The sequence below is a fragment of the Pantherophis guttatus genome, chromosome 1, assembly GCF_059756535.1.
Source record: "Pantherophis guttatus breed Tessera chromosome 1, ASM5975653v1, whole genome shotgun sequence".
In the NCBI taxonomy this organism is placed as follows: Eukaryota; Metazoa; Chordata; class Lepidosauria; order Squamata; family Colubridae; genus Pantherophis; species Pantherophis guttatus.
This window is the reverse complement of record NC_142063.1, coordinates 120,055,530-120,083,349: the sequence shown is the minus strand read 5'-3', so window position 1 is coordinate 120,083,349 and position 27,820 is coordinate 120,055,530. Positions and strand designations below refer to the sequence as shown.

The 27,820-nt window shown below is 38.5% G+C and overlaps 1 protein-coding gene across 2 annotated transcripts; it reads right to left on the bottom strand.

Moving 5' to 3' along the window:
• Window positions 1–4,936: 4,936 nt before the first annotated feature.
• Window positions 4,937–27,377, bottom strand: LOC117667995 (protein lifeguard 3-like). 2 transcript variants are annotated; one of them, XM_034421660.3, is made up of 12 exons: window positions 27,031–27,377; window positions 18,846–18,925; window positions 18,349–18,434; window positions 17,682–17,746; window positions 16,347–16,400; window positions 14,819–14,869; window positions 12,656–12,695; window positions 9,682–9,719; window positions 8,715–8,802; window positions 7,758–7,853; window positions 7,412–7,465; window positions 4,937–6,246 (listed from the first exon to the last, which is right to left on the bottom strand). In XM_034421660.3, the coding sequence occupies exons 2-12, from the start codon at window positions 18,907–18,909 to the stop codon at window positions 6,103–6,105; spliced, it is 780 nt and encodes a 259-aa protein (XP_034277551.2). In that variant the 5' UTR covers window positions 18,910–18,925; window positions 27,031–27,377; the 3' UTR covers window positions 4,937–6,102. The 2 variants fall into 2 exon arrangements, with proteins under 2 accessions (XP_034277551.2, XP_034277561.2); XM_034421670.3 differs by having other exon boundaries at window positions 26,730–27,041.
• Window positions 27,378–27,820: the final 443 nt, after the last annotated feature.

Sequence of the window (27,820 nt, the reverse complement as noted above, 5' to 3'; positions counted from 1 at the left end):
CGACCTTTGGGCGTCCCTGTGGCGGAAAGAAGGGAGGTTGGCTCGGGCGAGCTTAAGGGAAAGGTTTCATTGTTTCTTGAGAGGGGAGTGTGATCTGGAACAGATTCTGCAAAATTGACCGGAACTATATTTATTAATATAGGCTATAGAGCAGAGGTCTTCAAACTTGGCAGCTTTTAAGACTTGTGGACTTCAACTCCCAGAATTCTCCAGCCAGCATAGCAACTCCCAGCAATTCTGGGAGTTGAAGTCCACAAGTCTTAAAGCTGCCAAGTTTGGGGACCCCTGCTATAGAGGAACAGGTAGATTCCTGAGAAGTCTGGCTGTTATTTTTCCGTCCTTTCTTCCCTCTTTTATTTTCCAGAGAATCAGGGCAGAATCAGTCCACGTCTCTTCCTCTTAACTTTCCCTGTTTCTCAGGCTCGAAGCATGTTTTTGCACATGTTGTAAAATCTCAAGAATAGTTTATCCAAGGTCATCTCCAGGGCTCTCTGCAGGTGAAAGAGAGACCTTCCCCGCTTGCTTACTAATTTTTATTGCTTTTCAGAAAGAAAGAAGGCTTTGTTCATATTTTCTACCCTGGAGGTAGAATAGCTAAGAGAGAGAATGATTTGTTCAAATAATGCGGCAGCTTTCGCTTTCTGTATTTTATATGTGTGAAGGAGAGCCCAGATGCCAGGTACTGAGGTTTGGAAAATGGGGATTATGGCTCAGCCTTAGATTGTCATGTGCATCCAGCCCATTTGAGTTTATAGCAATAGCAATAGCATTTAGACTTATATACCGCTTCACAGGGCTTTACAGCCCTCTCTAAGTGGTTTTACAGAGTCAGCATAGTGCCCCCAACAATCTGGGTCCTCCTTTTACTGACCTCGGAAGGATGGAAGGCTGAGTCAACCTTGAGCCTGGTGAGATTTGAACTGCCAAATTGCAGGCAGCCGGCAGGCAGCAGAAGTAGCCTGCACCACTGTATTCTAAGCACTGCACCACCACGGTTCTTTTATCATGGGTTTAAGCAAGCCATGACTTAGAACATGGGAGTCCAACCTTTTGACTTGCATGGGCTGTGAAAAGGAATTGTCTTGGGCCGCATATAAAATACATAACCAAGTTGATGTATATAAATAACAAACTTTTTTTATATATATTTACTACCTTGTGGGAATACATTACTAGCTATCTACATTACTAGTTATCCAGGCCATAAGTTGCACATGGCTGATTTAGTGGTATGATGGATATTCTGAGGCCATTGCTTAATGCTGTTTAATGTGCCACTACAGTGGTCCAATTATGACCATGCTATAATTGTGAAATTCTTGGTGTTCTAAGCTTGGTTTATTTACAGAAACCATATTTACACACCATTCAAAACAGACAATAAAAAGCCGAGGAAGGATAAACAAAAAGACTAGAACACATCTCCTTCAGCAGCCCACATTCAGATAAGCAGGGATCAGCACCAGACAATCAGAAGAAGGCAATACACCAATCGAAGAAACCAACTAGGAGGGAAGTACATCTTATGAAAACTGCAGGGCAAGCCCCCCCCCCGCCTCATTTGCACTGATATTACCTACTTGATTTATGAAATGTCTTCCAAGCTCAAACAATCAATCTCAGAGCATACCAAGAACTCCACAGTTCAACCCTGAGCTAAAAACATAAATTTCTATTGGAACATCCTATAACTGTTCCATATGTAAAATATGAGGCTTGTTTTTCAAAATCTGGAAATGATTATGGTGAGACATTTTTCTTTGTGGACTTTCAGGCAAAATAAGTAGGTGAGCAAAACAAGGCTTTTGGGCTACTAATATAAGAAAAAAATAATGATAGCATTTAGGCTTATATACTGCCCCCATAGCACTTTACAGCACTCTGGGTGATTTACAATGTACAAGCATCATTTGTCTATTGCCCCCAACAATCTGTCTCATTTTACCAACCTTAGGATGGAAAGCTGAATCAACCTCGAGCCTGTCAGTATTGAACTCCAGGCTGGGGGCAGAGTTTGCCCAGATTACTGCATTTTAACCACTGTGCATAGCAGGTTTAATGTTGTTTTCCACATCTTAGCATTTTTATTTTTATTTTTGTTTCCTTTACAGCCTTCCTTCCTGCCACATTGAAACTGTCACCATGCATAATGGTGCCTTTTCGAATGGACACTCAATCTTTTCACAGTAGCCGAAGATGTTTGGAAGAAATGCAGAAGAAAGCACAGCCTGGTGAACAAACATATAGACACGTAGAATATATGGCCCCAAGAAGGTTCAAGACCTCTCCAAACCCCGTTGCTATTGCTTGGTGAGCATTGCTTTTATCATTCTGTGATCCAAAGAATCGAGGGCTGAGGCCTCACATTCTGAGGCTGTGTTGGCAGAATTAAATGACAAAATGACTAATTTGTAGTGGCTTATTTTTACCTTTTTTTTAATGGGGTAAGGAAGCAAATCCCTATAATTCTCACCCTTTAAATCTCCTGCAATGGCCCAACTTTTGTTCATCAAAATTTGGCCATTTTGACACTAAAGAAACACTATTAAAATCTTGGAGAATTTTAACAGTGGAAATTTGTCCTTTGGGAGCTTCCTAGAGTAGGAATGGAAACAGCTTTCTTTTCCCATTCTACTCTGAAATCTTTTCTTCATTTAAAAAAAAGATCCTTAGTCCTTAGCAAAAAGAATTATCTTTGTATCTTTTCCTTTTGGAAACCAAGGATGGTAAGTATGTTTATCTTCAGAATCAATTCTGTTGAGATAGCCACTGGCCAAAAACCACCTTGCTGAGGTCCTACATCTTCCCACTGTAAAATTGTACTCCTTATATTTCCCACAAATTCCTTAACTTGTATTAAATAAATGGAAAACTAAATACAATTCCATCTTTTTACTTAGTGCAAGGGGAGGAGTTAGTTGTCTCTTCAGAGCCCCATGTCTTTTCCAGCCTAAATCCCAGGTGATTTTAGCTTGTTTTAATCTCCTTAGGGTCATTGGTTTGCCCTCTGCATTTGCCCTTTTCTTCCTTGCTAAGAATCAAGTGGAAAAGAAACGTGTGAAACAGATGAAAGCTCGCCGACAGATGATGGCAGCCAATAAAGAAGATAGTTTGACACAAAGAACAGGAAAGCATCTAGACACTAGGACCAGTTGAACTGTATACTTCAATCATTAAGTTACTACCTTCAGATTCTCAGATTCTAATACTTGATTGGAGCATAGTGCTGTGCTGCAGAGCATTTCTGATTTCTCAGTCTGCATTTCTATGGATCAAAGTTATCAATAAATTATCGAGATTACCACAATAATCCTTAATATTAAAGGTATCTCAAGCAAGAAGCAGTGGCCTGCTTTAAGTGTATTATGGTTTTCTTGCGTCAAAGGGACTTCATGCTAAATCTGGGTAACTGAAGATGAAATCACAGGAGTTGTGATAATGTGGGTCATGAGAACTCAACAAAGCCGTTTGTACTTTATTTTTTCTACTTTGTGAGCAATGTTTTCTGAATAATTGTGTATTCTTTCAGTTACATCAATTCATATTGGGGCTAGCAAGTGAAACCAGATCACACCATTCTACCTTACCAAACTTTATGTGAAATATTGAACTCATTAAAATATTTGAAAATTTTAAAAGTGCAGGTTATATTACAGATACTTTGGAAGAATCCAAGCAAACTTGTAGTTTTGAGTGATAGGCAAGCTAATTGATTCTATTCCAATAGTTAGGCAAGCTAAACACCCAGATTTTACATGCAGGTTTTAGCCTAGTCTTAGGATCCTAAAAATAGTGATAAAATTATAGGGTCCTTTTTAATGTATCAAATTGAACAGTACATTGTTAGAAGAAAATTCTGTTTGCAGTAATTGCTGACAAATTGTTACTACTGTTTTTACATCTCATTAAACTCTCTGCTTTCTACAGAAGTTTTATGTTCATTTATTTCATCATAATGCAACATTGGCCCAACTGAATTCACAGCTTTCAATTCGTAGTATAATGGTAACACGTCCTATGACGCAAGACAAAAGGAGCAGTGTCACTTTAGTCAGTTCCATAAACCATGCTTAGATATTACACAAGAAAAACAACTGACTGCAAATGAGACCACTAAGGCTTCTTTTTCAAAACTTTTGAAGGATTCAATTATTTGTTCTTCCTGTTGCAAATTTTCTTTGCCTGCTTTCCCCCAAATGATAATAATGGGAAAGAATTTTTATGACACAGATCAGTGTTCACGGGTGAATTTTAATTAATCTGGGAACTGACATTTGCCCTGTTTTGTCTTTACCACTGTTTGTGTGGAAATGCCTAAGGATAAATGTGCAGATTTTAAAAGTGCTATCAACAGATGTAATCCTCCAGAAATAGATCTGTTCTGAACATTATGGTCCAGACCCTGCTTTCTCTGGACCTGCAGGAGTATCATTATAGGAAATAAATAACATAGTTTTATGCAAATATCCAAAATCTTCCCATTATTTGAACATGGATTTTATTCTCATTAGTAGGACATATCTCCCTCCCCCCTCTCCCCCCAAAACATCAATACTCTTAAATTTCATTTAAAATGTATTATTCTTAGTTGGATACTTGTAATATAAAAGCAATCAGCACCTCCCACTTCACAACTAATATGTAACTTCTCAGGCCAATACATGTTAAAAATCAAACAACTGAATTGCACTTTCACAAATAGATCTAAGGTGGTTTGCAACTTAATGGTTTCTTGTAAAATTAGTCGGGTGGGGGAAGGGGGAGAAAGTACAATGATAGAAGAATGCCAACTGTATAGTTATTTATCCATTTGATCCCTTCCTTTTCCTGAATTACCATAGCTATCCTGCTCTTTTTTTTTTAAGTAGCAGCTTGAAAAAGTCAGGTTTCATTGTGGCAAACATTAATAAAGGAATTGCAAATAAAAATGCCAATATTATATAAGAAAAAACATATTATACAATTTATTTGTAACACTAATATAACAAATGACAGCCTCCAAGCTGGAAAACTGGAGGTCTCAACCCAGAAGAACCCTCTGGATCTTCACATTGTCTGTCTCGGAGGTTACTCCTGCCATCATCTATTTCATTGTGGCAATCATTAATAAAGGAATTACGAATAAAAATGCCAGCATTAGATATAAAAAAACATATTATACAATTTATCTGTAATACCAATATAAGAAATGACAGCCTGCAAGCTGGAAGACTGGAGATCTCAACCCAGAACTTTCTGAATCTTCAACATCTCTCTCGGATGTTTCTATAGTGTACAGTAACTAGGAAGTGCAGGGTAGAAGGTATGTTACTAGAGGATTCATCCCTTCCTTATTGGGAGTCAGACCACTGAAAAACAACAGCAGCCAGGTCTCTTTGAGATTCTTACAGGTAACAGCATCCAAGAATCCTCTGTGTAAAACAGAATCTTGGCCTGGAGCAGAAGTTTCCAAACTTGGCAACTTTAAGACTTGTGGACTTCAAGTCCCAGAATTCCCTAGCCAGCATGGGAATGAGAAATTCTGGGAGTTGGAGTTCACAAGTTTTAAGAGTTACCAAGTTTGGTGACCCCTACAGGAACCTCTGGTCTAATTTAAGAATTCTAATAAGATAACGGCTAGACAAAGCCTCCTATGAATATAATACCTGTAGATTTAGATGTACAATGTAGATGTACTATGAAAGAAAAATAGTAATGTTCTGGCTATATGCTGTATGCTACATTAATGTACTAGTTGTATTCTTTTATGTTAACTGAAGAATTAATTTTAATAGTTGCAGATAAGAGCTTTGGCATGGATGCTGATGCAGGAAAACTTATTAAATCCAAATGAATCTCATAGGACATATATTCACTTTGACAGTGTACTAATTATTTCAGGGGACTTAAGTTTATTGAACTTTGGGTTCAGCCCATGTACTTAATAAATGAGTTTCCTTAAAATATACAAAGCTTTCACACAGTATAGTAAAATAAGAACAATCCGGAAATTTGTAAGTATGTGTATATGATAATATTCAAAAACAGATTCATATGGGGGAAGGCAAAGATATTAATATTCTGAAAACAACATGTTCCTTAAGTTGCCATATAAAAAAATCCCTAACGTCTGCTCCCAAGTCTTAAAAAAGAAAGGAAGATGTAGATGACATCTACGTAGATTTGAATTGCTCCATAAACGTAATCTTCAGGACTGATGGAAAACCTCTTATTCCCCAAGAGCAACTGGGTGTCATATGCAAGGAACTGTAGGAAATCAAAAAGAAGCAATTAGTCTCATAGTTTAAAAAAAAATTACCTCTAAAGATGCAAGTGTCCCGTCAGTCATTTCTTGCCATGCATCCTTCATTAGTTCCTTAATTTTCATTTAACGTGTTGATCAATACTGTTTTTTGTAATCCTATCAATATACTCTTTGTTGAATTCCTTAGCTTCATTTCAAAATTTCAGATCTTTTTTTAATTTAATGCAGTAATTTTTTAATGTACCAAAGTGGTACACACACAGGAAACATACATACAAATTAGAAGTGTCTAACAATCCTATAATCCACGTCAAGGATGGAGATGCTTCTTAATGATCCATTTTTTAATCACTGTCCATATTTTAATTGGAAGTGCTCAAAGAAGTGACTCCATCACATCAAATAATTTACAAATTATAGCAAATTCCCCACTTGGTAATAATATATATTGTTGATTTCCTTTTATTGGGACATATCAAAGCTCAACATTATTAGATGTAATTTGGGGTTAACAAACAAATCTTGATATTTTGTTTGAACAGCTAAAGTTCAAATATTTCTGGCATTTTTTCCAATTTCATGTGTCTTTATGCATTTCATATTATTATTTATGACAGGTCAGTGAAATGCTGCCTCTGATGAATCATTTCCAGTTACAAAATGAGCTACTGAGTTGTTTTACCCAGGTGCAGGGAGTCCTCGACTTACAACAGTTTGCTTAGTGACCATTTGAAGTTACAATGGCATTGGAAAAAGTGACTTTTGTAAGTTTTTCACACTTACAACCATTGCAGTATCCCCATGATCATGCGATCAAGATTTGGGCGTTTGGCAACTGACTCATATTTGTGACAGTTGCCGTGTCCTGGGAGGTCATGTGATCACCTTTTACAACCTTCTGACAAGCAAAGTCAATGGAGAAGCCTGTTTCACTTAACAACCGGGTTACTTAACAACTGCACTGATTCATTTGACAACTGTCAATGGGGCAAAATTCATTTAACAAATGTCTCGCTTAGCAATATAAATTTTGGACTCAACTGTGGTCATAAGTCGAGGACTACTATATAATCTTATTTTGCTTAGCACATAAGAGCGTTCAAAGTGCTGTACACCTATTATTTTCATAAAACGCATCTTGGGGCAATAAAGTATTTTTTTACTAACCAGGGTAAAGATGATGGCACAAATGGCTGAATAAAGCATATGGACCCAATAGATCTGAAGAAGACAAGTAAGATCCAGTTAATTACAGGTCTCTGCAAGAGGAAGTTTAAGCAGTCAGTGAGAACTCCATTGACATTATTAAGGGACAACACCGCATGAATAGAAGGGATTTGTTACGGCCACAGCTCAATTTCAAAACGCCTCAATCAAGCGAAGGGGAAAAAATAGAGGCATTTATTATATGCCATAGCTTCCCAATTAAAGCAGATATGTTCCAAATGTAAACACATGTAAATATTTATTAATGCACACACTTGAAAGCGGGTCATCCATTCCAGCCACTTACATATTTGTGTATCAGGACAATAGTAGTAGTGATAGAAGTCACAAAAAGGACAATTGCCAGTATACAAAAAAACCCAGTCCAGGTTGTGAGATCCACCTGTCAATGAGAATGATACATTATAGCATAAGTGACACCATTTTATTGCCCTACACATACATACATACATAACCTGTTTTCCTGAAAATAAGACATCCCCTGATAATAAGCCCAATCGGGCTTTTGAGTGCATGCGCTAAAATAAGCCTCCTCCTGAAAATAATCCCTCCCTGAAAATATTTAAACGTAGAGCTGGAAATCAGGTAAGATGCAAGAGGAGCTCCATTTTGCTCCACGCACCCCAAAATAATAAGACCGTCTCGAAAATAAGGCCAAGTGCTTATTTCAGGGTTCAAAAAATATAAGACAGGGTCTTATTTTCGGGGAAACACGGGTACATACATACATTCATACATACAATACATACATATGATAGCCAATAAATGCAAAATGAATAAGAAATGAGTCACAGAAATTAAAGGCATGTCATGAGAAAAAAAGAAAAAAATCAAATGTAAGTTGATCTAGCTTGCACCATGCACTACTTCTTCACATTTTCCATCCTTGCAACTATCCTTGCTTCCACCATGTTCATATACTGCTTCACACACTTTCTCTTGTTCCTTAAACTTCTTGCCTCTCTTTCAGGATCTTTTCAACTCCATCCAATCATGCATGACCCCTTTGGCTTTCCTCTTCCTCTCAACCCACATTCTTTCTTCATATGCTTGTTTTGTAATTTGATCTTCATTAGTCCTAGTGACATAATTAAATATTCTCAGGGTACTTCTTTCATACTAGCCACTCACTTTTGCACAGTATCCTGCACCAATTCATTCTTGATTATCTCTCTTACTTTACTCATTCTTGACTATCCCATTTGCTCCTCTTCACTATATCAAAATGACAAAGACAGCTCACCTTTGTTTGGAAAGAGAAAGCAGTGACAGTGATTGTTATAACTGTAGTGATGATCATGGCAAGGATTACAGCTTTGGTCTCATGCATGCTGCAAAAAAGAATGTTAAAAAATGCCTTTGTGATATCATTAATCAATTTTATTATTACGGTATATAAGATTCACAAAGTTTATGAAAATTCTTATAAGCCACGCAGAAAGTGATCATAATGAGGATATTCAAACTTCTATTTGCAATCTTCAATGGATGTCGAGAAAGGCCTCTCTGACTGACTGCAAAACTGGTATAAGAGAACTCAGATATTCTCAATCCAGGCCAGTATAATTCTTAAAAATAAACACTGCCAATTTGTATCAATTAGTGGCATTATTGTGGGATAAACAGATCACCTGAATATTCTTCACATCAATCTAAGACACTATACTTTCTGAAGAATCTTCCAAGATATTCTCATGCATCAAACGACTCATTTGAATCTCACCTTACTAAGAAACATGTTACTCAACTTAAGACAGAACTTTTCCAGAAATGTTACTGTGCTATTTTTCAACAGTTATTTTAAAACATTCACAACAGGTTCTTAAATAAAGTCATTCAATCTTTCTTCAGAATGTTTCCAGATACAAATTTTACAATGTTTTTAGTATGAAATCTTACACAGGAGGGAAATCTGGTTTATTTTTATATTTAAAGAGGCCTTTGCCATCCAACAGCCAATGACAAAACTATTATAAAATCTCTTAACACAATGCCCAATAACTGATGGCAAGGATGTATTTATAACCAAAAATGAAAAAAAGAGCTTGTTGGTACTTTTAAGGAAATAAGATGCTTTATTTGCCAAGACTATGGCTATTATCCATTTTCTAGTAATAATTATTCAACACTTTGCCCTTATCTTTTGAGAAAATCCAGTTTGTTTATCCCCATTGTAACTTATCACTCTCATTTACTCCCATGTACAGTACCTAGCAATGGTGCCTGTCATAAATCCCAAAGACAGTGTCTAGGGGAAAAAAGCAAAACAGAAAAGAAAATTAACAAAGCTTTATGTACATAGTACAATATTGGCTATATCTATTATTCCATTGCAATTTTTCCCTCCCCATTCAGAAGTGAACATACATAAATTAACAAGCAAACCTAGATTTAAGCATTTTTAGTGAATTGCCATTGTTATCATCTGAGGCAAGAATAAACAGTCCTCTTAAAAATGCAGATTGCTTAATCAAATACATTCCCTAAAAATTGAGCTGCCATACAGACAGAAATAATAAGAGCAAATTCCACATCAATGTATTTCACTTCATAATTTTAAAAATATCACTACTATATAGCCAAAGATTAAACAACTATCATTCAAAATACTGTGCTGGTGAAGTGAATAATACAAAATTAAACACTTTTAACAGATTAACAGAGTTGGAAGGGACCTTATAGGTCATCTAGTCCAACCCCCTGTTCAAGCAGGAGACCCTACACCATTTCTGACAAATGGCAGTCCAATCTTTTCTTGAAAGTCTCAAGTGATGAAGCTTCCACCACTTCCGAAGGCAAGCTGTTCCATTGGTTGATTATTCTCACTGTCAGAAAGTTCCTCCTCATTTCTAGGTTGAATCTCTCCTTGGTTAGTTTCCATCCATTATTCCTTGTCTGGCCTTCAGGTGCTTTGGAAAATAGGTTGACCCCCTCCTTCTCTTCACTTGACTAGCCATATCCAGTTCATGTAACGGTTCTTCATATGTTTTAGTCTCCAGTCCCCTAATCATCCTGGTTGCTCTCCTCTGCACTTTTTCTAGAGCCTCAACATCTTTTTTATCGTGTGGTGACCAAAACTGGATACAGTACTCTAGGTGTGGTTTTACTAGGGCTTTATAGAGTGGTATTAGTACCTCATTTGATCTTGATTATATCCCTCTGTTATTTAGGATTGCATTGGCTTTTTTAGCTGCCACTGCTGGTTCATATTTAGCTGATTGTCCACTAAGACTGCAAGATCCGTCTCACAGTCACTGCTATTAAGCCTGGTTTCCCGTTTTGAAAAATATAAGATGAACTCACTACCTTTGCTGAAGGAATGGTAACCAAAAAGTGGAATGAATATAACACTTATGACATCTGAATAATTAATTTAGAGATTCTGTTTAATTCTGTGTGGACAAAAAACACTGAAAGACTGGCTGCCTGTTTTACATGTGCAAATATCAATTTACTAGCAATAGTAATAGCACTTAGATATGCCGCTTTATAGTGCTTTACAGCCCTCTAAGTGGTTTACAGAGTCAGCATATTGCCCCCAACAATTTGGGTCCTCATTTTACCGACCTTGGAAGGATGGAAGGCTGAGTCAACCTTGAGCCTGGTGAGATTTGAACTGCCAAATTGCAGGCAGCCAGTGGTCAGCAGAAGTAGCCTGCAGTACTGCACTCTAACCACTGCACCATCAAGGCTCAGATCTTTACTAAGAAACATTCTTAAATCTATCCCTAGCATTATTTTTCAGCGATAACTCCAAGTAGACCTAACTCTAAACCTAACTCCAACCCTAACACTAACCCTAGTTTCATTTTTAATGGCAATAAGATTTTCCCACGTATTTTTCTGTGGACCACAAATAAGTCTGAAAGAAAAGCTGTAACAGTTTCCCTAGAAAAGCGCAAAGAATGTATCCCTAGCATTAGTTTTCTGTCATGACTCCAAGCAGATCTAACCCTAACCCTACCCTACTTCTAGTTTCATTTGAAATGGCAATGGGGTTTTACCATGTATTTTATTCTGGACCACAAACAAATCTGAAATAAAAGTTGTCACTGACACTTTCCTTAGGAAACCACTAAGAATCTATCCCTAGCATTAGTTTTTGGCCATGACACCAAGCAGACCTAACCCTAACTCTAATTTCATTTTCATTGGCAACGGGATTTTCCCATTATTTTACTCTAGACCATAAACAAGTCCAAAATGAAAGCCATAAATGACACTTTCATTAGAAAACCATTAAGAATCTACTCTTAGCATTAGTTTTCGGCCATGACAACAAATAGATCTAACCCTAACCCTAATCACATTTTCATTGGCACTGACATTTCCCCATGTATTTTACCTTGGACCAAAATGAAAACCATAACTAATGCTTTTCTTAGAAAACCATGATTAATCTATCCCTAGGCTTCATTTTCGGCTATGATGTCTAACCCTAACCTTAACCCTAACCCTAACCCTAATTTCATTTTCACTGGCAATGGGATTTTCCCATGTATTTTACTCTGGATCACAAACAAGTCCAAAATGAAAGCCATAACTTACGCTTTCCTTAGAAAACCATAAAAAAAATATATCCAACGACCAAAGAAGCAGAACATACTGCCACCAAGTTTCATAATCTGGAAGAAGCTCAAGTGAAACACTCTTTCATGGGTCCAAATAGAGACATTAACAATTGGAGAAGTTCATAATGAGAGAAGTGGTCATTGTTAATTAGGTCATAAGCCATTAATGTTAATACCTTAAATTGTGCAGTTAGCAACTGACAATTAAGGCTGATCTTTCAGTAGAGGTATTAGATGATTTCTAAAATTTGCACTGGTTAATGGCCTAGGTGTTCCATTTTAGCCCAATTCCAAATTGTTAGCATTAGATTGTGCCATTTTTCCCCTCAAACTTTGTAAATGTATTTGTTTAAAAGGGAAAGATATACTGTTTAGATAATCTATCTGAACGTAAGGAAACATTTGTAGTTTGGAGGCAATGAAATAATTTTCATTGCCAAGTGTTTTAATAATCTGCAATTAATTTTTACTTGAAGATTTTGTAATAATGCAAATATATTACACTCTTTTATGTCTATCCTAGGCTCTTTTGCCAACATTTCAGGTTTCCCCATGTTAGGGATATCACATCTACTAAATTTAGCCCAACCTCTAACATCAATCTACTACTTACAAAAATTGTCGTAAGGATTATGTTCCATGGAAATCGTCTCCTAAAAAAGACCAGATAATTAGTCAGTGCCCATACAAATGATCCCACTTTAAGAAAAAAGTATATTCTATTTATATTCTATTTCTATTCTATTTATATAATATTTCTATAAATATTTATATATAGAAATATATTTATAGAAATATATTTATTTCTATATTCTATTTATATTTATATTCTATTTATTTCTAGGACAATTCTATTTGAAGCTTTTTAAGAGCAAAATTAATAAGTTATTTAAGAACAGGAAGCTTCCAAACCAAGATTTTAAAAAGCTGCATTTTGATTTCTAGCTTCATCATTCCTAAGCAAAGCCACTGTAGCTTGAAACCTTTAACCTTCTGCATCCTGACTTTAACAGGGTTATTGTTGTGGGACAATAGCATAAGGAAGGTGTGCTGGATATGTTTGCCGCCTTGATCTATTTGGAAATTAGCCATCTAGAAAAAAAGGTTAATAGCTTCCCTACTAAGGAAGCTATAAATCTAATTTATAATGTAGAGAAAGTTAGCAACTTGGGTCCCATCATCAAGAAAGCCAATAATGAATACCTTTTGATGAAGGGATGTACCATGTTCCCCTGAAAATAAGACCCAGTTTTATTTTTTAGTAAGTAAGCACTAGGGCTTATTTTCAGGGAAACACGATTTCAGGGTGATCAGCCCAGCTGGGTGCCCCACCCCCCTGGTGCACACACAAGAGCCGGCAAGCACGCCTGGACCAACAGTATCTGGCAGCAGCTGCAGCTTGCTGCTCCCTTGGCCAGCGCACTCTGGGGCTGTGCAGAGCGGAAGGCACAGAATGGAAGGCAGACAATCCCAATCCATGGAGTATAAAGCAGGCGATTCCAACGCGCCACACAGGCTGCAGGCAAGCCGAGAGACGTGAAGATGAGCCTCTCACAGCTGCCCGACACTCTGGCCCATCACTACTCGGCTTTCCTGCAGCCCGCACGGTGCATCTGGATCACCTGCCTTCTTCCCCACCTCTGCTTCTGCATGCTACTTGCACAGGTACTCCTCACCTGTGCTGCACAGGCTGCGGTTGCTGCCAGACACTGTTGGCCTGCACGCACTTGCTACCTCCTATGCTGAGACGCCTACCTCCTTCACTAGGGCTTGTTTTTGAGGTACGGCTTAAATTAGACGCACATGTAAAAACCAGGCTAGGGCTTATTTTCTAGGTAGGTCGTATTTTCAGGGAAACATAGAATTTAAAGAAAGCTTCAAAAGGATTATATAGGTGCTTTCTTATGATAGAAAGCTATTTTACATTACAGTTCCTCTGAAAACACTTTTTTTCCCCTAAGGTCTTTCAGATTCCTGGCTTGTGACAGTGTACTTTCGCTGCAATACTACTGTATAACCATCGGATAGACAAAATTTGCATTGCAGGTAGTCCTCGACTTACAGCATTCAAAGTTACAACAGCACTGAAAAAAAGTGACTTACGACCTTTTTTCACACTTATGACTGTTGCAGCATCCCCATGGTCACATGATTTGGATTCGGTGCTTGACAATTGGCTTATATTTATGGGAGTTGCACTGTCCTGGGTCCATGTGATCATCTTTTGGGACCTTCTGGCAAGCAAAATCAATAGGGAAGCCAGATTCACTTAACAACGTTACTAATTTAACAACTGCAGCGATTCACTTGAAAAACGTAGCAAGAAAAGTTGTAAAATGGGGCAGAATTCATTTAACAAATTTCTCACTTAGCAACATAAATTATGGGGTCAATTGTGGTTGTAAATCGAGGACTACTGTACCTGTATTTTTCATTGCTTACCTACTCTTAAGCTCTTCTATTCTTGTTATTCTGCTGTTCATGCAAATTTATCTTTTAGCTGCAACAATCCTAAACCTATGAACATGATTGCTGTATGTGCACATCCATTATTTCCAAATAAGAGAAGTGCCTCATCCAGGCCTCATTTTTACATCTCCTGTTTCTATTGCAGGGCAAAAAAAAAATGGCATCAATCATCTATCAAGGCTGTATTTCTACAGCCTTGGAATGCCAATCCTCTAACCACTTCTCTATCCTTCATTCTAAAATTCCCAGCAAATTTTGAATGTGATGCACCATAAAATCACAGATGTTATCTGTGGGAAGTACTTACTGGATCTTTTGACAAAACACCAGCACCAGGTAACAGATCAAAAATAAAACACTGGGAAAGTAGAAAAGACAAATTATTGCAAACTGAAAGGCAACAAGTCTAAACAGCAAGCTACCCTCCTACATTTAGTAAACTTTTTTTTCAATGAAAGTCATTAAGCCATATAATTAAATATGTATATTAAAGCTTTATCAGAGGTTTTATGAGACTATGCCAAGTTTAGAAGATAGGACATACCTCCTCTGAAAAGTGATATCAAATGTACTTAGTAGTCAGTGGTGATGGAAGTCAGAGTAGAGCAGAGAATCTTAAAGGATACAACTTGTCAAGTATTCATTATGGTACAGGAAGTTCTTGTCTTACAACTATAATAGAGCATGCCCGTTGCAGCTATAAGTCATGGGAGTCATTAAGCAAGGTACCCCACATGATCGTTTAGCTCAATGACTGCTATCCTGGCTCTCCCAGGTGCAATCATTAAGCGACTGTGTGGCTTGTTAAACAGTGAGGGAAAAAGCTGTCTGCCAAAAGAGGGAGGCGGGTCCCCTTCATGCAGAGAAGGGAATTCTTGCATTGAACTGGATAAACAAAATCCATCTGACAGGCAGTCGTCATTCTCAAAAATTCTGGCTGCAAAAGTCCATGGTGAAAGTCAAGAGGGATTTTAACATGGGAGTCTTGAAGCATGAGGTGTTTGCAGCTAGCCTCCCTACAAGCATCCCAGGCTAAAATTCTTCTTGGCCGTGGTGGCACAGTGGTTAGAATGCAGTACTGCAGGCTAATTCTGCCAACAGTTCGATTCTGACTGGCTCAAGATTGACTAAGCCTTCCATCCTTCCGCGGTTGGTAAAATGAGGACCCAGATTGCTAGGGGCAATATGCTGATTCTATAAACTGCTTAGAAAGGGGCTGTAAAGCAGTATGAAGTGGTATATAAATCTATGTGCTATTGCTAATGCTTTCACCATGAACGATTCCAGTCATTTTCTTTGAGAGTGGAAGAGCTGCTTTGCAGAGACACTCCGCACTCACATGGAGTGAAATCAATCTGGCAGAAAGCCCTTCCTCTCTCCAAGAGGTTCACTGAAAAAAGATCCTGAAGGATCCTGATGGACCTTTTCCAGTCAGCCCCCAGAAACCAAAAGGAGTCCTGTGGTGGAAGCTTGCCATCTTCCCTGCTGATTTCTGAAAAAGTCAGCAGGGAAAATTGCAAATGGCGAGTACATGATCATGGAGGACTTGGCAACCCATTTTAAGTGCAAATAGGTTGTCAAGAATCCAGATCATAATCATATGACTGCAAGGCTGCTGCAATGGCTGTAAATTCACGTGGAAAGTTACAAGTCCCTGTGTTCACCACCATTATAATTTCAAACCGTTGCTGAATGAACAGTCATAATTCGAGGACAACCTGTGCTTTCCATTATGGCTTGGAGTTCTTCGACTGTATTATCAATATATCTAAAAGGCACTAGGGAAGATTACAGCAAAGCAATAGATCACCAGTGGCATTTCGACTAATACTTACTAAGATGCATAATAGATTGCAATGTGATTGATCACGTAAGTGTTCACAGGAGTCCTGTGGAGAAAAATGACATGAGATAAAGTATTACTGGACTATCAACCACTTTTGACCTAAGTTAGCCTAAAATTCCATTAAGATTATTTTACAGTTTCATTTTCTCTTTTGTGGTCAAGAACATTAATACTTACCCATCAACACCCAGAGCTTGGCTTGTATCTAGCTGCTGATTAGCTTGTATTCACTATGTATTTTGGTATGCAATTACTGAAACATATACCTAATGCAAAGAAGATGCCTTCAACCAAATAGATATTTCCTTATCAAGTTTGCCAAAATTTTTGCACGTCTATAGGCTTCTCATATATGAACAAAAAGGAGCCAAAGGGAAATACATTTCTTCACTGCTGCTTGAATGCACTCTACATACCAATAACTCTACTAATCCATAGAGGTTTAGGCATGTAAGCCTAATGGGTCCTGCTTTAGGCATGTAAGCCTTATGGGTGACCTTGGGCCAGTCCTTCTCTCTCAGACCAACCCATCTCACTGGCTTGTTGTTATAAGGAAAATAGGAAGAAGAAGGGGCATTAGGTATGTTTGCTACCTTGAGTTATTTATAAAAACAATAAAGGTGGGATTAAAAAAAAACCCAAAGAAAAGCAAAGAAATAAATTCTAATCCCTATCTTTAGAACATTTCAGAAATAATAGGCTTTGGGGGTATCTAAAAAATATATATATTCTCCAAAAATAGAGAGGGAAGTCTGTCACCTGAAGCATCATACAATGATGAGCCGCAGTGGCACAGTGGTTAGAATGCAGTACTTCAGGCTACTTCTGCTGACTGCCTGCAATTTAGCAGTTCAAATCTCACCAAGGCTCAAGGCTGACTCAGCCTTCCATCCTTCCAAAGTGGGTAAAATGAGGGCCCAAATTGTTCGAGGAAATATGCTGACTCTGTAAACCACTTAAAGAGGGCTGTAAAATCACTGTGTGGCGGTATATAAGTCGAAGTGCTATTGCTATTGCTATCACCATTGCTTCTTCAATAACATGGCAAGCTTTAGAAGGCTTTGGAGCATCAGGAGCTAAGGTTTCTCTCTGCTCTCCTGGAGTTAATATAATTTATTTTCATACAATCAGAAGCAGTAGTAGGATAAAGGGGGAGGGGAAAACCAAAAATCTCACAAAAAAGGAGGAAAAATGCAGCCCCTCTCTGTGTTTGAGCCTGACAGATACGAATCTGGAGGAGTATCAGCACTCATTGCCCATCACACATTCTGAGTCCCATGTCCACCTGCACGACTTTGTCTATCTTGGACCCATGAACACTTACACAAAAGTGAAGACGGCAACAATTGCCACAGTCAGTAGTAACTGAAGGGTGATGATGCTGTAAACCTGTTTGTGAAGACAAAAGAGATGCATTCAAAATGCCAAACGAAGACCAAGTGGTGGGTGACCATATTCAGATGCTCCCACAAGAATTGTTAGCGAGAATTGATGCAAGAATGAAAGCCTTTTGCTGAATTATATGGAACATTTTAATACTGCCATATATTTTCTCAACCAAGAAATACCTGATGTGTCAATCAGTTGTTTAGCTATTAGCAGAGTGACAGCAGCAAGGAACTGGAGGCACTTAGCAGCACGTCTTTTCGGCAAAATTACTGACTAAAAAATACTAGCAGACCACACAAGGCTGCTTGGTGGGCCATATGTTGTTCAGGTCTATTCTGTAGTTTGCATAAGTATATGTAGAACATAAGGAAGTTAACCTGAGGGAAATAAAAAGGAGCTACTGCTTAAGCAAAAGGGACTGAAACATTTTTTAAGTCCAGAATAATGCGCTAACATTTGAAAGTGCCTCAGGCAGACACCTCCTCCATTCAATGGAGTACAAGAAGTGGGAAAATCAGATTTGTAAGATTCTGTTATTTCAGCCAAGCTCAGTAATTGATTGCCTGCTCCGGCCTACGTCAGAGGGCTGGTATCAGACTTACCTTGCGAATGAAGGCTTGCCTAACATTTTTTTCCACCCAATATGCAATTCGGAAGTCCCCTTCTTCCATCTCACAACTTCTATCACCTGTTAAGAGAAGAGGAGATTCTCTTCAACATTGATCAACCCTATCTATGCGACAAAACGGCAATTGTAGTTGTGATAGGATGGATCCATAGTAGATCTCCTAGGCATGATTGTAGCAGTGCGTTATGTATTTATCTGGATGCAAATTACAACAATGGCTGAATCTACTCCTACTTAAAATAATTTATTATCCACATATTAGTATTCTGAAACTTCAGTAACTGCCCTCATCTCAATTCTAAATAAAAACATGCATTTAACACTTCTTTTCTAGTTTGGCCCTCTCTTTACAGTACTAAGTTACAGTTTTCCTGATTACAGACACAATTTCTCCTGTCCCTTAACCCTTTATAATATTTTCATTTAACATCCCTTTCATGTAAATTGATTGTTTTGATTGTGTTCTCCCACCTTCAGTTCCAGACCTCTTGTCATCATAGGGGGGTGGAGGACCAAGTGTTTCCATGTTATCCATAGCTGGTGTACAGCGCCTGGAAAAATAAGTGAAATTTAAGATGCTTAAAACAAATACATGCACATACACAAAAATGTACATACAGAGGGAGGATATGAAACATACATTCATGTTCAAAACCCACAATTGTTTTATTCCTATAAAATGCTATGTCCAAATAAATAATTATTATTTTTACACCTTAAAACAATGGTTTATGTCCAGGTAATGGCTGGATTTTCACTACTACCTTTAGTCTAAGGTAACTTGTTGTCCAAGCCTAGAAATAATGTGCTAGGATGCAAGTATGTCCAAGGAAGCTAGCTGTCTTACTGATGTGATTAATATTTTGAATAGCTTCTTTAAAGCACATAAAATCTGAGAATAAAATTTCAATAGAAAAAAAAATAACACCAAGTAGCAAGGTGAACTAAAACCTATTTATATTTGGCCATTTATTCTACATATTTCCCCCAAATAGTTTGCAAGAAATAAAAATTATGACTTAAGGATAAGAGATGGTAAATGTGAGTTTGACCTTTGCTTGCAAAAATAAGCAGAGGTCTTGCTTGCCTAGAATGATAACAGAATGTCTGCAATCATTAATGTTTTTGACAGTATTCATTACATGCCTGTCCGCAAAACTGGTATGTGACAAAATCAAATTTCTGCTTATGATCTCAAGGATAAAAGCGAAACTAAGTACTACAAAATCTGGGAACAATTTTATGATTGGACAGATAACAAGAGGGTAGCCAAGACAAATGTATAATGTTAGAACAAAAATATAGATATTATTAAAGATAAATGTATGATTAAGAGATAAATAAATATACAGAAATAAGAGGAAAAGTATTAATATCATATCATATTATGTTCATTAATAGTGAACAAAGCTTAAGAACTATGTTTATATGAGTACTAATATTATTGTAAAGTGACAGAAGATGTTTAGAACCAGTGATATCATATCTATGTCCAATGTTTTTTTAATTTTATATTATTAATAAAAAACTTTAAAAAAATAAAAAAAATTCTGCTTATGAGATCTAGTTTGTAAATTGTTGCTCAATAGAAGTTTGAACTAAAACAATGAACTGAGGCAGACAAGTAACTGTAAGAAATATGGAACTGAGAATCTAAGAGAATATTTTGTTATTGAATATTTTTGATCAGTGCAAAACTGTCACAAGTCTCTCTATATAAAAGGCCATTCCCAAAATTCTCTCAAGTTTGAAAGCAGGAAGTTGGGGGTTGTTCACATTACTAGATAACTCGGAAACCATTGTCTTGAATTATAATCTTCCATTGTTTATCCCCTTTCTAATTTTTAGTTATGCCACTGTATATTTAAAATATATCCCTTTTCTAATCACATTTTAATACAAATAAAACAATCTTAGTTATGTTTGACAAGTTATATATTTCTAATAATAATAATACATGTTTTGTTGAATTATAATCTTTCATTATTATCTTGTTCAATAATTCAATATGTTGTTTTCATGCCAATCTAATTCTACATATCATTCCTTTTACTACAAATAGAATGTTGGTAATCATATTTGTCACATTTTAACAAACTTATATAGTTATACTAATAATACACATATTTATATTAAGTTATAATCTTCAATCTTTTGATTATTCAATATTTCTATATGTTATTTTTATAACCATCACCATATTATTCAAACATATTCAAAATTATCATCATCAAGAGTCTAGGTTCCCTTATTTATTAATTCAATTTAAATATATATATTACATTAATCCCCTTTTTCTAACTTCCAACCCTAATTTAATTTATCTCACTATTATTTTAAGATGATGTGGACAGGATTTTGGGGAGACTTAGTGTGGCCACATGTTTACTGGACCCGTGTCCCTCCTGGTTGGTACTGGCCTCCCGGGAGGTTACACGAGGCTGGCTCCAGGGTGTTATCAACGCTTCGTTGAGTGAGGGTCACTTCCCCGCGGCCTTGAAAGAGGCGGTGGTGAGGCCTCTCCTCAAGAAGCCGTCCCTGGATCCGGCAATATTGGCCAACTACCGTCCTGTCTCCAACCTTCGCTTTCTGGCGAAGGTTGTTGAGAGTGTGGTCGCGCGAAAGTTTCCGCAATTCCTGGAGGAAACATCCTATCTGGATCCATTCCAGTCTGGTTTCAGGCCTGGGCACAGCACGGAAACGGCATTGGTTGCGTTGGTTGATGATCTCTGGAGGGCTCGGGACAGGGGTTGCTCCTCTGTTCTGGTCCTGTTAGACCTCTCAGCGGCTTTTGATACCATCGACCATGGTATCATGCTGCACCGGTTGGAAGAGTTGGGGATGGGGGGCACCGTGTTACGGTGGTTCTCCTCCTTTCTCTCCGACCGGTCGCAGTTCGTGTTGGCAGGGGGGCAGAGGTCGACCTCAAGGCCTCTTATATGTGGAGTGCTTCAGGGGTCGGTCCTCTCGCCTCTCCTGTTCAACATTTATGTGAAGCCGCTGGGCGAGATCATCCCAGTGGCTTTGGGGTGAGATACCGTCAGTACGCTGATGACACTCAGCTGTACATCTCCACCCCAGGCCACCCCAACGATGCCCTTGAAGTGATGTCCCAGTGCCTGGAGGCTGTACGGATCTGGATGGGGAGGAACAGGCTCAAGCTCAACCCTTCCAAGACTGAGTGGCTGTGGTTCCCGGCATCCCGATATGGTCAGTTGACTCCATCACTGACTATTGGGGGCGAGTCTTTGGCCCCCACAGAGAGGGCTCGCAATCTGGGAGTCCTCCTGGATACGCAGCTGTCCTTGGAGGAACATCTGACGGCTGTAACCAGGGGGACCTTTTATCAGGTTCGCCTGATCCGCCAGTTGCGGCCCTTTCTTGATCGGGATTCCCTGTGCACAGTCACTCATGCCTTCGTAACCTCTCGCCTTGATTACTGCAACGCTCTCTACATGGGGCTCCCCTTGAAGAGCACCCGGAGGCTCCAACTGGTCCAGAACGCAGCAGCGCGGGTAGTGACGGGAGCAGCGTGGCGCTCCCATGTAACACCGCTCCTGCATGAACTGCACTGGCTCCCGGTGGTCTTCCGGGTGCGCTTCAAGGTGTTGGTTATCACCTTTAAAGCGCTCCATGGCATAGGGCCTAGCTATCTTTGAGACCGCCTACTGCCACCGACGACCTCCCACCGACCCGTGCGCTCCCACAGAGAGGGCCTCCTCGGAGTGCCATCAGCCAAACAATGCAGGCTGGTGACCCCCCAGGGGGAGGGCCTTCTCTGTGGGGGCACCCACCCTCTGGAATCAGTTGCCCCCTGAGATAAGGAGAATCCATGACCTCAGTGCCTTCCGCCGTGCCCTTAAAACTTTCTTTTTCCAACAAGCCGGGCTGGCCTAATTCTTTTAAGGGTTTTTTAATTGTTTTGTTTATTGTTTTAATTAATGGGGCCAAATCTATATATATATTTTTAACTGTATTTTAATATTTGTATTTGATGTTTTTATTTGGCTGTTCACCGCCCTGAGTCCTCAGGGAGAAGGGCGGTATACAAATTCAAAATAAAATAAAATAAAATAAAATAAATAAAAAAGTGTTCCCTTTTTTATCCATCATCTCTCATCCGCTTTAAAGCTTTAATTTTCTGTTTCTTAGCTTGTCTCCCATATTCCTCTCTTGGATCTTCTCTAGCTGTTTCCACTACTTGGCCAATCCTCTTAAATATTTCTCCCTTCTCTACCCTATTCCATTGTCTCAGTTTCAAATTATCTACTCTTACCCCTGTTTCTCTCCCAAAAAAGTTTTGCTGCAGTTCCAATTCCTGCTTAATTTCTCTTAGAATGCTCTCCCCTTGGTTTATTCCATCAATCATTCTTATTTTTATTTTTATCTCCTTTTTGTAGTGTCTTTTTGCTTGTTGTTTTGTCTGTTCTGTTTTTCCAGCTGCTCTTTCAGTTAGCTCCTCCTCTTTCTGAGCGTCCTGGTTTCACCTTGTCTTTTGTGTCATCATTTCCAGCTTTTCATCTACGCTCTGCATTTTATTCATAATCTCCTCACATCTTCTTGTCAAGGTGTCTTTAATACCCTGGATTAACAATGCAATTTCTTCCCAAATTTCACTCATTTTTTATTTGTTTTGTTTCTTTTTCTCCAACAGTCCAACAATCTTATTTTCAAACCTAAAGCCACTTCTCAAATGATTCAATATCCGATGTCCAAGAGTCTCTGTATCCCAAAATTAATCAATCTGTTCCTCTAGGTAGTCCAAAAGTGGAACCTTCATAAATCTCTCTGCCAATTCAGTCTTATTTTGAAGCTTTTAGGGGTCTTTTTAGTATTAAAATTTTCTTGATCTCACACTTGAATTTCCACAAGCCAAGACTTTCCAGGATTTGGGGATATGTTGTACCTTCCTTTGACAGCAGATGGCAGTCTTAAATCAGACTTCAATCTTAATCATTCTTATCCAATTTTACTATAATACTCCAAAATATAAATGTGGTATTAGTTTTTTATATAAAAAGCTCCAGCATTTTAAAATGCCTATCCAACATCAGCTCCTGTCCAATTTGAAAATCCAATCTTCTGTATTTTAACAAATTTTCTATTTTCTTCCTTTAATTCTTTTCTCTTCAAAGTTCTAAAATTTTACTCAAAGTGGTTGGGTCGCCGCCACTTTAAAAATAGTTATCAGTCTCTCTTTCCTGAATTTTCTTTTGGGGTTGCAGTTTAAATAAAATAAAAAGGATTGTTCTCACCCAGTTCCAGACGCTGTTCACCAAATCCGCTCCAGTACTCTTCTTGGATGTTAATCTGTCTCCGGCTTTGTGGCAGCCATTTTAGGCTGCCTCTTCTCTCATTGTGGCATAGAGGAAAAAGCCCTGGGGCTCTACAGGAGAGTTGTGATCTCTCCTGGAACCTCATAGGACGCTCCTCCTTAGCTTCATTGCCCCTCCAAGGCAGTTTTTGGCTCTTTTCAGAGCCCATAAACAAGAAGAAGACAGCACAGGCTTGGAGAGCTCCGTTCCTTTGCAACTGGTATCACCGCAACATCACTTCCATTATAATTCAATACAAATCTTTGTATTACTATTAGATCTATAGAAGTTTGTTAAACACAACAAATATGATTATTGGTATTTTATTTGTAGTAAAAGGAGTAATACTAAGAATATGGAGGTTGGCATAAAATAATATATTGAATTATTGAATAATTAAGAAATGGAAGATTATAATTCAACAAAATATATGTATTATTACTAAAAGTTTATAACATTGTCAATTGTATTATATATGAAGAATATTGTTTTATTTATACTAAAATGTAGAACACTCCAGTCCCACACTGTTCACAAAACAATATGTTTGTAGAATAATAAAAAATTTAGAGGGAAAAAAAGAAACCATTGTCAATTACTTTAAAATTGATCAACAGGTTACCAACTATTTTCTGCCTATCCCTAAAAGGGACATACAGGCTTCTAGGTAGTATTCAAATATATGTTTTCAGAAATCACTGCTGCATAGTGAAAATCAGTGGTGAAACCTGGCCAGATCTATCCGGCTCGCGTGAGGCAGTAGGGCCAGTGGTGGGAGGCTCCGTCCAGCTTCTAGGACGTCATCACGTCCCATTTTTGATCTTCTGTGCATGTGCAGAAGGCTCTGTGGGTGTGCAGAAGAGAGGTGCGCGAGCAAGTGTGCGCTCACATTTTCGATCTAGTAGCGAAGGTAAGTGCATTTTACCCCTGGTGCAAATGTCTGTATCTCACCAACTGGTATTATGTATTTAATATGTTTATCCCACCAATTCTCTTCTGAATTCTAAGAGGTTTGCAATAAACAGCAATTTAAAACATTACTGTGGAAATATGATATATAATACAGCATGCACATGTGTGAAGGTAAGAGAAAAAAAAATAGATACAAATGTCTCTATGGAGAGCACATTTGGAAGCTATTAACCAGCTAGAAATACGTACTTTAGTGTTCAATTAGAAATGAAAAGAAAGAAAAACAGACCAGTTAAATAAATATGAGTATCTATTCAGTATATTCACTTATTTTCAGTTCTTTGTGGCCTATTTTCTACTTGTCATAAAAAGATGAAATCACAGCAATTGAGGACACCTCCCCCACCCATACTTGTGGGTTAGAATTTTTCTAACACCATTTTAAGGAAGCAAAAGTAAATATGAAGCATATGCACAAATTGGGTATGCTTTCCCTTGGGTAACAACTACTTTAGATATAAGGATTGAAGCCCGTAAACTTTACTTCCTGAAACTGACTGCACATAAATATCAGATCACACAAGTGAGAAAGAGAAAGTGTCATTGGAAGGATTTGTTCTAAAACCCACAGCTGTGATATGATCACAAATGAGGGACTTTCCAGACTTACATTATCAATATTTCTTGGCAACGATAAGAATATGCAACATTCATTTCTTATCAGTTTCCAAACTATTCATATAGCAATAGTAATAGCACTTAAACTTATATGCCGCTTCACAGTATTTTACAGCCCTCTCTAAGTGGGTTACAGACAGAGTCAGCATATTGCCCCCAACAATCTGGGCCCTCATTTTACCGACCTCGGAAGGATGGATAATTCATATATATATATATATATATATATATATATTCATTATTCATTAATTAGTGGAAGGTCTTGCCTTGGGAAATCATGGGTGCTCCAACACTGGAGGTTTTTAAGAAGAGATTGGACAACCATTGGTCTGAAATGGTATAGGGCAGGGGTCCCCAAACTTGGCAGCTTTAAACTTGTGGGCTTTAACTCCCAGAATTCTCCAGTCATAGCTGACTGGAAAATTCTGGGAGTTGAAGTCCACAAGTCTTAAAGCTGCCAAGTTTGAAGATCTCTAGTATAGGGTCTCATAGGGGGTTGAATTAGAAGATCTCCAAGGTCCCTTCCAACTCTGTTATGGTCTTATACTTTCTAAAAACATCTAGAATATCCCATGAACCTTCCAGAATAAAATGACTGTAAAATGTATGAAAAACTTCTGTCTGGAAAAAAGAAACTATAGTGTATTGATTACATCACATGAACTAATGTTACATTTTAAACTTCAGATCTCTAATAAAAATATATAGGTAACTAACAACCATCAGATACACTAAGGAAACAGGCCTATCACTTGTATAATTCATATTTATCTGGGGTGAAGATTATAAACATCATTAAAAGATGCTGTCGAAGTATCAGATTTAATCATCTTCTGATAAAAGATTTCAAAGTTAGGGTCCAAAATCTGTTGGCACTTTATAATGTTCTATAGGGAACCACCTCTTTAGCCTGTGAGTTCTACCCATCCTTGTGTTGAGAATCAACAATTTCCTGTTGCCTTATCCAAGCAGTCCCTGGGGCAAGCTAATGCAAGACTAACAGGCCTACGCCTGACCTTATTTTTTTTAAATTTTGTTTATTTTGCTACTTCAGCACATCTAACTCTGCTAGCCAGTGGTTATCATGCAATTGCTCTACCTCACTCAGGGTATTTTTTTCCCCAGAATTTCCTTTCTCTTGGTTCTCTTTCCTTTCTTCTCTCACTCTCTTTCTTCGCCCCCCCTTCTTTTCCCCAAATCCAACATTTGTTACAGAGGGAAAGGCGAGATGCCTTTTGAGTGAACCCCTCCATCCCCGTCTAATCCGTAAAGAACTCCGGGTCTGGTCCTTCCTTCCTGCTTTATTCCACATTTCGCCAGCCAGGTGAAAAAGCACCAGACTGCCCCGCGAGAAAAGAGCGACGGAGCCCAAAACTGAATCCACCGTAGGCTCCCAATTCAAGGGCCACCTCTGCCACCTCTTAATCCGCTCGCAGGATAAATTATGTACCTCCCAGTCTTAACTGGAGGGATGGCGCACGGACACCGAGTACGGTCTGTTTACTTGGGAAGCTCCGGTAACGGAAGTCTAGTTGCTACCCCCGTGGAATCGAACCTGATCGAACTCTCGGATCGTTCTCGAATCCCAGATAAAAAGTAAATTCCAAGTAAAGAGCCAGCCCTCCTCGCCTAGCGAAGTCCTACGTAGGCGAAAGGCTCCCATCGGATCCATCCTCTTCCTCCTCGGCATAGTAGCCTTTGTTCAGACGATTGCGGCAAGACTCCACACGCTTGTGCCCCAAAATCCTTACCCGCGCGTCCCTTCCTCCAGGCCTGCTCGGAAGCTCTTGCCAAATGATGGCTCCTTTGAAATTGCGGTTGATCGTGGATTGGTAGAATTCAAACAACCGGGGAGGAAAAATATGCCCGTGTGGGGAACCCCGCTCAAGGGACTTTTTGATCAACTTCCTATTGTTTTTGAGGAGGAGAAAAAAAAAAGAGAAAGAGAAACCCTGAGTTGCAACTCCAGTGCCTCTAAGAGGCGAAAGTAATGGTTGCAAGCTCCTATTCAATAGGAAACCAAAAACGAAGAATTGTGAGACTCCACCAGCAGAGATGGCTCCTGGTTTTTAGGCCTGCCCCCCCCCCTCGATTCTGTGCAGACTTGAGCCCAAGAGATCTTAAGGATTCTTGAGATATTTAGGCTTAAGATTCCAAATGGCTCAAATCAAAAGACAGTGTAAGCAGTGCAGAACTTTTGCAACAATTGTCAGCAATGGGCTGTTGGTGTTTGCTCAGCTCAGTTTTCCTCTTTCAGATCATTCATTGCGATCTAGATCTGTTTGACTTAGTATCTTAATCAGAATTGTTATATGCCTATTTGTGATTAGCTTGCCTATATGTGTGATCTGTGGTTGTTTCTGCAAAGCACTGATGATATTCCCTAGTTTGGCCGTTAAATGTTGGCAAGGAAAAAAAGCAAGCTCATTGAACACCGAAATCTCAATATTTCAGCTGTGAACTACCTATATGATTACATCGTCTTTTGATTACAGCCGTTTGATGTCTTAAGCCTAAATGATGGAGTATTCTGATGTTATG